Source organism: Procambarus clarkii, chromosome 63, assembly GCF_040958095.1.
Source record: "Procambarus clarkii isolate CNS0578487 chromosome 63, FALCON_Pclarkii_2.0, whole genome shotgun sequence".
Classification (NCBI taxonomy): Eukaryota; Metazoa; Arthropoda; class Malacostraca; order Decapoda; family Cambaridae; genus Procambarus; species Procambarus clarkii.
Genome location: NC_091212.1, coordinates 13,859,098 through 13,874,097, shown reverse-complemented (window position 1 = coordinate 13,874,097; position 15,000 = coordinate 13,859,098). Strand labels below are relative to the sequence as shown.

At 44.8% G+C, this 15,000-nt stretch overlaps 2 protein-coding genes across 6 annotated transcripts in view; both read left to right on the top strand.

Annotated features, from left to right (window-relative positions):
- The window catches only part of LOC123750441 (glutamine-rich protein 2-like), a 37,427-nt gene extending 28,620 nt beyond the window's left edge, over positions 1–8,807 (top strand). The window contains exon 3 of the mRNA XM_069308853.1: positions 8,610–8,807. Coding sequence (XP_069164954.1) covers positions 8,610–8,807 — 198 coding nt within the window. The remainder of the gene's footprint in view (positions 1–8,609) is intronic.
- LOC123769514 (protein inscuteable homolog) overlaps positions 1–15,000 on the top strand; it is a 168,180-nt gene that overhangs the window by 91,307 nt on the left and 61,873 nt on the right. The gene's annotated exons all lie outside the window — the stretch shown is intronic.

Genomic DNA, 15,000 nt, shown 5'->3' with positions numbered 1-15,000 from the left:
AGCCATACTTTAGTCATGGGCCCTAAGCCATACTTTAGTCATGGGCCCTAAGCCATACTTTAGTCATGGGCCCTAAGCCATACTTTAGTCATGGGCCCTAAGCCATACTTTAGTCATGGGCCCTCTCTCATCAGTGTTTCACCCATGGAGCCTCTCACCTGTTTCATTGAATCTCTTGTTCATTCTTCAATCTTGTTTCCTTACGCCTGCTTTAAATTTAATAACATTCTAGTTACTTGTTGCTTCTGTCATATGTGATTTCATTTCAACTCCGTGTTGTTATGCCTGTGTCAACACCTATGCCAACACCTGTGCCAACACCTGTGCTATGGGGCTCGACTTCGATATTAGAATACTCAAACCTCTGTTAAAATCCCTTTTGATTCACAGAATCAAATGGGATCTGATAGGCACTTCTGATCTCTCTCTCTTTATAGCTCGCTTTTCCGCGACGATCAGGAGTGCCAGGAGTGCCAAGCCTGACAGGAGTGCCAAGCCTGACAGGAGTGCCAAGCCTGACAGGAGTGCCAAGCCTGACAGGAGTGCCAAGCCTGACAGGAGTGCCAAGCCTGACAGGAGTGCCAAGCTAGTTCAAAGGTCTCTTAGGACAATAATTTGGCTGAGGTGTTTGCGTAGTTAAATAAACAGCTCACAGTAACAGCCAGGCTGTTGTGAGAACTGTCGGATATTAAGTCTTTGCTGTCACCTGACAGCTTTAGTCTTTGCTGTCACCTGACAGTTTTAGTCTTTGGTGTCACCTGACAGCTTTAGTCTTTGCTGTCACCTGACAGCTTTAGTCTTTGCTGTCACCTGACAGCTTTAGTCTTTGCTGTCACCTGACAGCTTTAGTCTTTGCTGTCACCTGCCAGCTTTAGTCTTTGCTGTCACCTGCCAGCTTTAGTCTTTGCTGTCACCTGCCAGCTTTAGTCTTTGCTGTCACCTGCCAGCTTTAGTCTTTGCTGTCACCTGCCAGCTTTAGTCTTTGCTGTCACCTGACAGCTTTAGTCTTTGCTGTCACCTGACAGCTTTAGTCTTTGGTGTCACCTGCCAGCTTTAGTCTTTGCTGTCACCTGACAGCTTTAGTCTTTGCTGTCACCTGACAGCTTTAGTCTTTGCTGTCACCTGACAGCTTTAGTCTTTGCTGTCACCTGACAGCTTTAGTCTTTGCTGTCACCTGACAGCTTTAGTCTTTGCTGTCACCTGACAGCTTTAGTCTTTGCTGTCACCTGCCAGCTTTAGTCTTTGCTGTCACCTGCAGCTTTAGTCTTTGCTGTCACCTGCAGCTTTAGTCTTTGCTGTCACCTGACAGCTTTAGTCTTTGCTGTCACCTGCAGCTTTAGTCTTTGTTGTCACTTGACAGCTTTAGTCTTTGCTGTCACCTGCCAGCTTTAGTCTTTGCTGTCACCTGCAGCTTTAGTCTTTGCTGTCACTTGACAGTTTTAGTCTTTGCTGTCACCTGCAGCTTTAGTCTTTGCTGTCACTTGACAGCTTTAGTCTTTGCTGTCACCTGCAGCTTTAGTCTTTGCTGTCACTTGACAGCTTTAGTCTTTGCTGTCACCTGCAGCTTCAGTCTTTGCTGTCACTTGACAGCTTCAGTCTTTGCTGTCACTTGACAGCTTTAGTCTTTGCTGTCACCTGACAGCTTTAGTCTTTGCTGTCACCTGACAGCTTTAGTCTTTGCTGTCACCTGCCAGCTTTAGTCTTTGCTGTCACCTGCAGCTTTAGTCTTTGCTGTCACCTGCAGCTTTAGTCTTTGCTGTCACCTGACAGCTTTAGTCTTTGCTGTCACCTGCAGCTTTAGTCTTTACTGTCACTTGACAGCTTTAGTCTTTGCTGTCACCTGCCAGCTTTAGTCTTTGCTGTCACCTGCAGCTTTAGTCTTTGCTGTCACTTGACAGTTTTAGTCTTTGCTGTCACCTGCAGCTTTAGTCTTTGCTGTCACTTGACAGCTTTAGTCTTTGCTGTCACCTGCAGCTTTAGTCTTTGCTGTCACTTGACAGCTTTAGGGTTTGCTGTCACCTGCAGCTTCAGTCTTTGCTGTCACTTGACAGCTTTAGTCTTTGCTGTCACCTGCCAGCTTTAGTCTTTGCTGTCACCTGCAGCTTTAGTCTTTGCTGTCACTTGACAGCTTTAGTCTTTGCTGTCACCTGTAGCTTTAGTCTTTGCTGTCACCTGCAGCTTTAGTCTTTGCTGTCACTTGACAGCTTTAGTCTTTGCTGTCACCTGCAGCTTCAGTCTTTGCTGTCACTTGACAGCTTTAGTCTTTGCTGTCACCTGCAGCTTTAGTCTTTGCTGTCACCTGCAGCTTTAGTCTTTGCTGTCACCTGCCAACTTTAGTCTTTGCTGTCACCTGCCAGCTTTAGTCAGCAAAAGAATGTTGGAACTTCTCAAGTACAACTATTACTTGTGACATTATTACTTCCGTTATTACTGCAAAGGTTGATTCTGGGAATTAATGCCCCCTCGGCCCGGTCTCTGACGAGGCCACCCCCCCCCCCTTCCCCCTTGGTTGGCGTTTTGGTCAACCAGGCTGTTAGACGTCGCTCCTCGCCCAGTGTGACTGTTGATGGGGTTGTCTTAACTACTACACAGTGTTATATATATATATATATATATATATATATATATATATATATATATATATATATATATATATATATATATATATATATATATATATATATATAATGTAATGAGTGTTTATTTACATAATAGAACTTCTGTATGATATTTTATTATTAAACTTAATAAACGTCAAAATAAATCGTAACTCGAGATCCATACACAAGAGCTTGAGAATAGGTTCAAGAGTCGAGCAATAAACAGTTGGAGAGACGGGAGTGAAGTGGACGGGGGATAGGGGGAGGGGAAGTGGACGGTGAGGGGGGGGATAGACAGGTCCAGTCATAGAGTGAAGGTTCACTCTTCAACCCAGTTAATATATATGTTAGTCTGTCCAGGCTTGTGTGTAGGGGGGCCTCCTATTGTGCCTGTCTGTATAAGCTGTGTAACCACAAGGGGCCCCCCACAGGGGGGGTTGGGGGCTGTGAGCGCCTTTACCACCGCCCCAGGGGGGAGGGGGAGCTGTATATGGTGACAAAGGTCCCACCGGTGTTAAAACAAGGCAACAATTGAATTCATAAACAACTTTCAGAAGCATTTGAAAATTAGCACAAACAAAAGTTCCAGATAATACTCGTTGCCAAGTGAAACCCGGACCCCATAATTCTTGACAACCGCTCGATCCAATATGCGGAGGTAGGCAGAATACAGGGACTCATGATCAATAGAACAGGGATAAAAATTTGCGTAAGGAACCGACTAAATAAAGTCAAAGCAGCCTTAGGAAAACTGAGGAGATTCCGAAGCCTCAGTACAAACATTCAGATCCACCTATATAAGGCTCTAGTTCGGCCGCATCTAGAGTATCCCCCAGTACCACTACACACCATAAAGAAAACTAACATGCAGAAACTGCGAGCAGTACAAAATAAGGCGCTAAGGAGAGCAGCAAAACACCGTCCACCATATGATCAGACAATCCAGGAGCTCTATGAACTCCTGAACATACAGCCATTAAACATCAGACTGCAGCACCAAGCCATCAGGGTGTTCCACACCATCGAAATGTTAGAGGACCCAATGTTAGAAAGGTTACTCTAAGATGAGACGCCCCGCTCCCACAGCTGGTGGCCCAAGATGAGACGCCCCACTCCCACAGCTGGTGGCCCAAGATGAGACGCCCGACTCCCACAGCTGGTGGCCCAAGATGAGAAGCCCCACTCCCTCAGCTGGTGGCCCAAGATGAGAAGCCCCACTCCCACAGCTGGTGGCCCAAGATGAGAAGCCCCACTCCCACAGCTGGTGGCCCAAGATGAGACGCCCCACTCCCACAGCTGGTGACCCAAGATGAGAAGCCCCACTCTCACAGCTGGTGGCCCAAGATGAAACGCCCCGCTCTCACAGCTGGTGGCCCAAGATGAGACGCCCAGCTCCCACAGCTGGTGGCCCAAGATGAGACGCCCCGCTCCCACAGCTGGTGGTCCAAGATGAGACGCCCCGCTCCCACAGCTGGTGGCCCAAGATGAGACGCCCCACTCCCACAGCTGGTGGCCCAAGATGAGACGCCCAGCTCCCACAGCTGGTGGCCCAAGATGAGACGCCCAGCTCCCACAGCTGGTGGCCCAAGATGAGACGCCCAGCTCCCACAGCTGGTGGCCCAAGATGAGACGCCCCGCTCCCACAGCTGGTGGCCCAAGATGAGACGCCCCACTCCCACAGCTGGTGGCCCAAGATGAGACGCCCAGCTCCCACAGCTGGTGGCCCAAGATGAGACGCCCCACTCCCACAGCTGGTGGCCCAAGATGAGACGCCCCACTCCCACAGCTGGTGGCCCAAGATGAGACGCCCCACTCCCACAGCTGGTGGCCCAAGATGAAACGCCCCACTCCCACAGCTGGTGGCCCAAGATGAGACGCCCAGCTCCCACAGCTGGTGGCCCAAGATGAGACGCCCCACTCCCACAGCTGGTGGCCCAAGATGAGACGCCCCACTCCCACAGCTGGTGGCCCAAGATGAGACGCCCCACTCCCACAGCTGGTGGCCCAAGATGAGACGCCCCACTCCCACAGCTGGTGGCCCAAGATGAGACGCCCCACTCCCACAGCTGATGGTCCAAAATCCTCAATTTACAAGATGAAAACCCCGCCTCACAGTACATAATTCCCAGATGAACTACTGACCAGAAATCCCTCCCCCATTAATTGCATACAAAAAAGAATTATATATTAATTAAAAATTATATTTATAAATACACACTATATATATATATATATATATATATATATATAAACCGTGGATATTGGGCATCTGAGTGTGTGTGTATATGAATGACAAGAGAGAGCCAGCTTAGCTTAGCTGCCAACACCCACACATCGTGTCAGCAAGGCGGACAGCCCGCCTGCTTCCATACCTCTCACTGTATTCCCCACTTCTATACTTCCCTTCACCTATGCCTCTCCATCCTCTTTCCCCCCCCCTCTCCCTCCCCCCAACACCCCCTACCGCCCCCCTTACATTCATTCACATCACCAGGAAGTGGAGGGGAGATTACCCCCCCCCCCTCCCCCCTTACATTCATTCACATCACCAGGAAGTGGAGGGGAGATTACCCCCCCCCCTCCCCCCTTCCCCTCCCCCTCTCCTCCTCTCCTCTGACGATATATATATATATATATATATATATATATATATATATATATATATATATATATATATATATATATATATACACATTTTTGACGCAGATAAAAAAATAAAAATTTGGGTGGAGGGAGAGAGAAACATTGCATTAATTAATACGTAATGATAATACAATATATTGATCGTCACTAGTGGCCCGAAGGTCATTTTATCATTATTTTTTTTTTGCAGAAAATTTTGACCAAAAAAAAAAATGTACGTGATTATTATTCATGATAAGTCCAGTGCGTTGGGGGGGGGGGACGACGTCCGTCGGAAGTGGCGATACAATGGCCGGCTATTGGAGGCGGGGTTAGGCTTATTTATGCCTCGTTTGCCTGTCCTCTATTGTGCCCAACGGTCCTCTTGCTGCCTCTACGATATATCTTCTTGCTGCCTCTACGATAGCTTCTTGCTGCCTCTACGATATATCTTCTTGCTGCCTCTACGATAGCTTCTTGCTGCCTCTACGATAGCTTCTTGCTGCCTCTTCGATATCTTCTTACTGCCTCTACGATATCTCTTCTTGCTGCCTCTACGATATCTCTTCTTGCTGCCTCTACGATATCTCTTCTTACTGCCTCTACAATAGCTTCTTGCTGCCTCTACGATATCTTTTTGCTGCCTCTACGATATCTTTTTGCTGCCTCTACGATATATCTTCTTGCTGCCTCTTCGATATCTTCTTGCTGTCTCTACAATATCTTGTGGCTGCTTCCACGATATTGCTGCAACTACGAACTATTGTTTCTTGAAATACATCAGTTGGTCAATCACCTGCAGACTTTTATAATAAAAAATATATTTATACAATATACAATATATTTATACAGCATACAATATATTTACACAACATAGCAATCCCCGTAACGCAGTGGTAATGCACTCGCACGGCGTTTCGCGAGCACTTTGGCACGGGTTCGTATCCTAGGGAGGATTGACTGGGCGCCAATCCTTAACTGTAGCCTCTGTTTACCCAACAGTAAAATGGGTACCTGGTTGTTAAACGATTTGGCGGGTCATATTCCGGGAACATTAGGATTAAAGACTTAATTAAAGACTTTAAGAAAGAGGCTGGACAAGAATGTAAGAACTCTTGTATGAATAAAATATTATATCAATAAATATAAATAATGAATCTCATTATATTATCTCATTAAAGACATTGTATCTCACCTCACACTTCACCTCTTTCTTGCCTATATATATATATATATATATATATATATATATATATATATATATATATATATATATATATATATATAATATATATATAATATATATATATAAATAAATATATATATATATATATATATATATATATATATATATATATATATATATATATATATATATATATATATATATATATATATATATATATATATATCCCATCGCTTGTTAAAAGTTAATGATAGCGACGTACCCAGATCTGGGATGCAAGATGCTCAATTATTATCAAGGGATTGACTACAAGGGTTCGATGCTCGATGATATGACCGCAACGATTGGGCAGATCTTAGTGCCCAAGATGGTGGTGTTGGATCCATGGAGAGAGAGAGAGAGAGACAGAGAGAGAGAGAGAGAGAGAGAGAGAGAGAGAGAGAGAGAGAGAGAGAGAGAGAGAGAGAGAGAGAGAGAGGTATATACGTGATGTAACGAAAAATCGGTCGAGAGTCTGTACAATAGACAAATGACGGTTAGAAAGGCGGGGTCCAAGAGCTAACGGCTCGCTCTTACAGGCACAAATAGTAAATATACACACACACACACAGTCGAGGCGGCAATTTAGCTCAAGATAAAATATTTTTAAAATACGTGCAGCTTCCGGCAGGTGTGTAGCTGTCTTGTCAGCTTCCAGTGTCTCACATGTAACTATCAGAGAGAGAATGAGAGAGAGAGAGAGAGAGAGAGAGAGAGAGAGAGAGAGAGCACAAGAGCAGGTAGGAAACATGGATTTACAAACATTTCCCCTCACACACACTCCAGTTGATTGACAGTTAAAAGGCGGGACCAAAGAGCCAGAGCTCAACCCCAGCAAGCACAAATAAGTGAGTACACACACGCGCGCGCGGGGAGGAGATAAGGCGCCTGTAGCATCTTCGCGTCCAGACCTCTGGGAGATGAACCGGTGTGATACAGGTGATTATCTCCCGGCAGGTGAGGCCAGCACCTCACACAGCTGCACGTGTGCCCCCTACCACGTGCCCTCTCCACACCTGCCCTCCCTACACCTGCCCAAACCATCCCCCCCTTCGTCCCAATCTCTGCAGTTACCCCTAGAATGCAATACGGACATTTGGATACAAATCACGATTTTCTATGTAAATATTGGACTAACTTACATATACCTTTAATCAGATCTGGACATATTTATTTATGTATTTATTTATCTTTTTATTTATATATATATTTATTTATTTAGGGGCGTTTTGGTCTTGAGGAAAGTGATATGCGACGGGTTGAGACGTCGCGTGATACTCTCGTAACGTCTCAAGGGATGCTGGAGACGGAGGAGGTAGTTCAGAGTTGTTTGTGAGCCCAGGGAGTCCTGTCTCTTGTGCTCCCTTACGTGGTGAAGGTTATAGTCTTACGTGGTGAAGGTTATAGTCTTACGTGGTGAAGAAGGTTATACCGTCTTACGTGAAAAGGTATATATACACTTCAAGTTTTGAAACAGAAATATCTTCGATACCGAATATCGGAACAAACATACGTCAAGAGCGTAAACGTGAATACCTCCTTGTTTTATTAATACTAATAAATATTAATAAAATACCTCCTTTGGTATTCATATATATATATATATATATATATATATATATATATATATATATATATATATATATATATATATATATATATATATATATAATATGTCGTTCCTAGTAGCCAGAACGCACTTTTCGGCCTACTATGCAAGGCCCGATTTGCCTAATAAGCCAAGTTTTCATGAATTGTTTTTCGACTACCTAACCTACCTAACCTAACCTAACTTTTTCGGCTACCTAACCTAACCTAACCTATAAAGATAGGTTAGGTTAGGTAGGGTTGGTTAGGTTTGGTCATATATCTACGTTAATTTTAACTGCAATAAAAAAAAATTGACCTCATACATAATGAAATGGGTAGCTTTATCATTTCATAAGAAAAAAATTCGAGAAAATATATTAATTCATGAAAACTTGGCTTATTAGGCAAATCGGGCCTTGCATAGTAGGCTGAGAAGTGCGTTCTGGCTACTAGGTACGACATATATATATATATATATATATATATATATATATATATATATATATATATATATATATATATATATATATATACCTCCATGTTTTATTCGCTGATAACTGTTGTTGTTTAAGATTCGCAACCTGGAACAAAAAGTTCCAGGTAGCACGGGCTATGGTGACCCCGTAACGGTGATAACTGCTGTAAAAAAGATTAATAAAGGAAGACTGCGGAGGTCACGGTACTTCAGAACTCTCAACTCACTGCAGCTTTTCAATTTGTTTGTAAATGCCCAGTTACTGAAGGTGCCAGAGCGAGCAGTTTACCTCTGAGGGCTCAGGTGCCATTGTGTTATCAAACAACTGTAAACTGCGGTGACTTGGAGTCTCTTGACGGGGGCGGTCAATATTGGTTCTTGTAAGCCAAACAGCCATCTAATAAAACGGGGTCCTGTCAAGTACAGCAAGCAAGCAAGCAAGCAAGCAAGCAAGCAGTGTGTTACCACTACCTAGTGACCTACCATCGCTACCACAGCCAGCTACCGCTACTGACAGTTGAGAGGCGGGACCAAAGAGCCAGAGCTCAACCCCCGCAAACACAACTAGGTGAGTACACACACACACACACACACACATACACATACACACATATACACACATACACACATACACACACACACACACACACACACACACACACACACACACACACACATATCCTCCCCAGGAAGCAGCCCGTAGCAGCTGTCTAACTCCCAGGTACCTATTTACAGCTAGGATTACTGCTAGGTGAACCACCTCTGCCGGGGATCGATCCCCGGACCCTAGGACTACGAATCCCGATTGCTTCGTGTCCACTCAGCCGTCAGGCCACGATGTAGTGCCTCCTGTGTGGCAGTATATGTGAGTAGCATCCTCACTGTAATAAGATCCTATGGAATTAGATCATATGGAATTAGATCCTATGGAATAAGATCCTATGGAATTAGATCCTATGGAATTAGATCATATGGAATTAGATCCTATGGAATAAGATCCTATGGAATTAGATCCTATGGAATTAGATCCTATGGAATTAGATCCTATGGAATTAGATCCTATGGAATTAGATCCTATGGAATTAGATCCTATGGAATTAGATCCTATAGAATTAGACCCTATGGAATTAGATCCTATGGAATTAGATCCTATGGAATTAGACCCTATGGAATTAGATCCTATGGAATTAGATCCTATGGAATTAGACCAATTAATTACAACTGTTCACAAATTTTGTCGCTGAAGATTGTAAGTACAATCATCGGTCCCACTCGCACAGTTCATGTGGTAAGAGATCTTTCTTTCTTCTTTCTCAAGATCGTTATCTTGAGATGATTTCGGGGTTTCGCGTCCCCGCGGCCCGGTCCTCAACGGATAATTACCAGCAGAGGGGCACTGAGCCATCACGACTATATAGCACTTGGAAGGGATATGATAATGATTTAAGATAAGACTGGGTGAAGGAATGGTGCCCCAACCTCTTAATTGTGGGTGGTCGGGGGATTGAACGCAGACCTGCAAGAAGCGAGACCGTCGCTCTATCCGGCCAGTCCAAGTGGTTGGGTTTATAGGACAGTCGGGTTCGTTCTCGACTCAACAATCGGGAATCCCAGGCTCGAATTCCGGGTGGGATAGAAATGCTTGGGACGCGTTTCCTATCACCTGATGCCTCTGTCCACCTAGCAGTAAATAGGTACCCTGGAGTTAATCATCTTGTAGGGTTGTAGTCTAGGGGAGGGGGGGGGGGGTCAGTGATTCGACCTTAGGGATTGGGGGGGGGAGGACCTCGATATAAGCTTAACTTGTATAGATACACTGGCTACCTGTCCCCGATACAATGAATTATTATTATCAGTATTATTACACAGAGTAATCACATCATCGTGACATATCAATAAGAAAATCCACCGGAGCCGTGATGTGGATTCGAACGCTTGTGTTGGGTGGGAACCCTCAGGGCTTGGTTTCGAACCTTCGTCAAGGCTCCTGTTGATTAGTTCATTATTATTATTTGGTAAAATATTTTCTCCAGGTCCTGGTTGCTTAAAGTTCTAGTATTTCTAGAGCTGGTAAACTGATTTATCACCAGGGTGATAAATAGGGAGCCGGTCGGCCGAGCGGACAGCACGCTGGACTCGTGATCATGTGGTCCCGGGGTCGATCCCAGGCGCCGGAGAGAAACAATGGGCAGAGTTTCTTTCACCCTATGCTCCCCTGTTACCTAGCAGTAAAATAGGTACCTGGGTGTTAGTCAGCTGTCACGGGCTGCTTCCTGGGGGGGTGGAGGCCTGGTCGAGGACCGGGCCTCGGGGACACTAAAGCCCCGAGATCAAGATAAGGTTTGATGAGGGTTACCAGTAAGGGTGAAGCTCTCTACTCTGCCGGTGTCTGGACCTGTATTTTACCCGTATCCGGCTTCGAGAGTTTTTTCCCCTGAAGTCCGGCCTTGGGCAGAGCTTGTTTGTGATAACTTGATCTTGAAGGTTGTGTTGGTTGGCCGCGGGCCGACGTAGTAATTACAAGCATGATGACCTCACGCTTCCTGCTGGGACTTGTCCAATTGTCTCTTGTTAACTTGTGTTCTGATAGTAGTTTTTACCCGCCAAACACACACCGAAACTACGACGTTGGTACAACGTTCGAACAAGTTTTAACACCTAACCAGTTATAACAACCAATATAGCAGTTGTAACAACGTTCTAATACGTCATAAACACGTTAAGCCAAGATGTAACAACTTTATTACAAGTTGTAACAAACGGAAAATAGAGACAGTTACGGTTTGTGTTTCCAGGGTTATATATGCTGGAAGGAGGCCCGGTCGACGACCGGGCCGCGAGGACGCTAAGCCCCGAAATCATCTCAAGATAACCTCAGGATACATGTTTGGGACCTGGTCTTCCAGTATCTTTTGTTCATATGTAATATATCTCTTTCGTCTTTTTTTTTCTTGCAGAGAATACGGTTTGAGTGCTTTGAGGCGGTCCCAGTCACGTAATTTGTCACGTAATTTGAAAGTCGTAATGTTGTCTGACTGTTGTCTGAATGTTGTCGTAATGGTGCCTGAATGTTGTCTGAATGGTATCTGAATGTTGTCGTAATGGTGTCTGAATGTTGCCACAATGTTGTCTGAATGGTATCTGAATGTTGTCGTAATGGTGCCTGAATGGTATCTGAATGTTGTCGTAATGGTGTCTGAATGTTGCTATAATGTTGTCTGAATGTTGTGTATTTCCGTATTACCACCTGCTTTGAAAATATAGTGGAGCTGTACCTGCTCATCTGAAGCAATTCTGGAGTCTCCCCAGAATCCAGGCGTTTTCTCCCTATTTCACAGAGCGTTCATGCTACAGGTAATTTCAATCTCTTATGTAAATACGGAGCTCCAGCAGTCAGGGCCCGGGTACATGGGCATGTGGCCAATCAATTCATCATATATGTTGTCAATCTATTCATCAAAAATATTGTCAATCTATTCATCAAAGATATTATCAATCTGTTCATCAAATATGTTGGCAATCTGTTCATCAAAGATGTCAATCTGTTCATCAAATATGTTGCCAATCTATTCATTAAAGATGTTGTCAATCACTTCATCAAAGATGTTAATCTATTCATCAAAGATATTGTCAATCTATTCATCAAAGATATTGTAACTCTATTCATCAAAGATATTGTCAATCTATTCATCAAAGATGTCAATCTATTCATCAAAGATGTCAGTCTATTCATCAAATGTCAATCTATTCATCAACTATGCTGTCAATCAATTCATCATCATATTTGTGTTGATAAATATAGTGTCGTAGTTGTGGCTAGCGATCAAGGAGGAAGCTGTCTATAGGTCTTCAAGACCCCAAGTTGGTTTTTGTGGTACTAAATACATTTTAGCGTAGAGTTCTTTCAGGATTTCACTAACTTGTAATCCTCCCTTGTTTGTGCCTGCCCCCTTGTAAATATATATCCGATATTGGTGGATTTTTCAAATTATTGTGATTTCGCATATGTGAAAAGGGATTTTTATTACCCTGTCTCTTGTAGGGTTTTGGGTCCCATTTACATTTGTTCTGTCTGGTATGATTGGAAAGATTCTGTTCTGTTTCTTGATTGTCTCTGTTTACGTCAGTTTCTGTTGGGCTGTTCGTGCCTGTTTAAGCATTTCCGTTATTTTTTTTCCTTCAACTGTAGGTGTCGTCTGTCATTCTAAGGTGGTACTTCTCTGTATGTTCCACCCACGAGCATATTTCAAGCAGATTATATTCGCTGGCTAATATAACTTGTCTTACGAACCCTGAATAGCATGACTTTGGCAGGAATAGCATTACTTTGGCAGGAATAGCATTACTTTAGCAGGAATAGCATTACTTTGGCAGGAATAGCATGACTTTGGCAGGAATAGCAATACTTCCTGCCAAATAATCAAATCAAATATTTATTCAGGTAAAGTACATATATACAAGGTGAGATACAAAACATGGATGGATTTATAGATAGAGCTAGTACATACAATGCCTACAGCCACTATTACGCAAAGCGTTTCGGGCAGGAAAATAGCATTACTTTGGCACTCAATTGTTCCATTTCTTGCGTGGGAGTGTTGGTACTAAAGACAGCTGTAGCCCATTGATGGTTTGCTAATCCTATGCTAATTTTGTCTCAGTCAATTCTCTTATTCTTGACGGTATATTGGGAGACCAGCTCTTAAACTGCTCACTTTCTCATTGGGACGCATTAGGTATTTTCATGTTTGGACGTCTACGGCTCAACCACTTGGACTAGTAGTAGTAGCGACAGCTTCGCTTCCTGCAAGTCGGTGTTCAATCCCCGATCGTCCAGGTGGCTAGGTACCATTCCCCTCCCCGTCCTATCTAAAATCCTTATCCTTTCCAAGTGTGATATAATTGTAATGGCTTAGCGATAATTTCCCCTGATGATCACCTTACCTGGAAGTTCAACAAGTTCGTAATCTGAGTCTCGTCCGGTCTGCTGAACAGTGAACAGGTGTGCAGCAGAGTGAACAGGTGTGCAGCAGAGTGAACAGGTGTGCAGCAGAGTGAACAGGTGTGCAACAGAGTGAACAGTTTTCAACACAGTAGTCAAGTGTGGAGCACAGTACATAGACGCGTGGTACAGTGAACGATTCATGACCCAGATGACCTTTGGGATAATATATAATGAGAGCCCGTCCCAGACAGCTGACTGTCTGACCCGTCCCAGACAGCTGACTGTCTGACCCGTCCCAGACAGCTGACTGTCTGACCCGTCCCAGACAGCTGACTGTCTGACCCGTCCCAGACAGCTGACTGTCTGACCCGTCCCAGACAGCGGACTGTCTGACCCGTCCCAGACAGCTGACTGTCTGACCCGTCCCAGACAGCTGACTGTCTGACCCGTCCCAGACAGCTGACTGTCTGACCCGTCGCAGACAGCTGACTGTCTGACCCGTCCCAGACAGCCGACTGTCTGGCCCGTCCCAGACAGCCGACTGTCGGGCCTCGTCCCAGACAGCCGACTGTCGGGCCTCGTCCCAGACAGCCGACTGTCGGGCCTCGTCCCAGACAGCTGACTGTCTGACCCGTCCCAGACAGCTGACTGTCTGGCCCGTCCCAGACAGCTGACTGGGACTATTTATCGCCTGTCAATACCAACAGTGACAGCTAATCAGCCGCTATGGAGATCTACGCGGCATAAGGAAACAATAGGCCTATAAATAATTAGGCCTAGACTGAAATACAGGTCACGGTGATTGGGCGAGTCATCCGGGTAGGCCTAACGATGCTGTGACGTCATATAGCAGCGTTTGTGTTTAACCAGAAATGACTGAACTATTTTTTTGTTTCGTTAGCGAATAATGTCTACTGTTTAAGATCGTTTGATCTCGCAGAATGAGCCTGCCGGTTGTGCTTTAGCTCTTGGGCTCTGAGTTTCTAGTTGTTATTTACCCATGGCTCTCGTGTCTCAAGGAATATGTCATATTTAAGGTCTGTGCAGAATTCGTCTTCACCGTAGTACAGCATCCATCTATGTCCTCTCATCTTGGTACTCCAGCATCCACCCATGTCCCCTCATCTTGGTACTCCAGCATCCGCCCATGTCCTCTCATCTTGGTACTCCAGCATCCACCCATGTCCTCTCATCTTGGTACTCCAGCATCCACCCATGTCATCTCATCTTGGTACTCCAGCATCCACCTATGTCATCTCATCTTGGTACTCTAGCATCCACCCATGTCCTCTCATCTTCGTACTCCAGCATCCACCCATGTCATCTCATCTTGGTACTCCAGCATCCACCCATGTCCTCTCATCTTGGTACTCCAGCATCCACCCACGTCCTCTCATCTTGGTACTCCAGCATCCACCCACGTCCTCTCATCTTGGTACTCCAGCATCCACCCACGTCCTCTCATCTTGGTACTCCAGCATCCACCCATGTCATCTCATCTTGGTACTCCAGCATCCACCCACGTCATCTCATCTTGGTACTC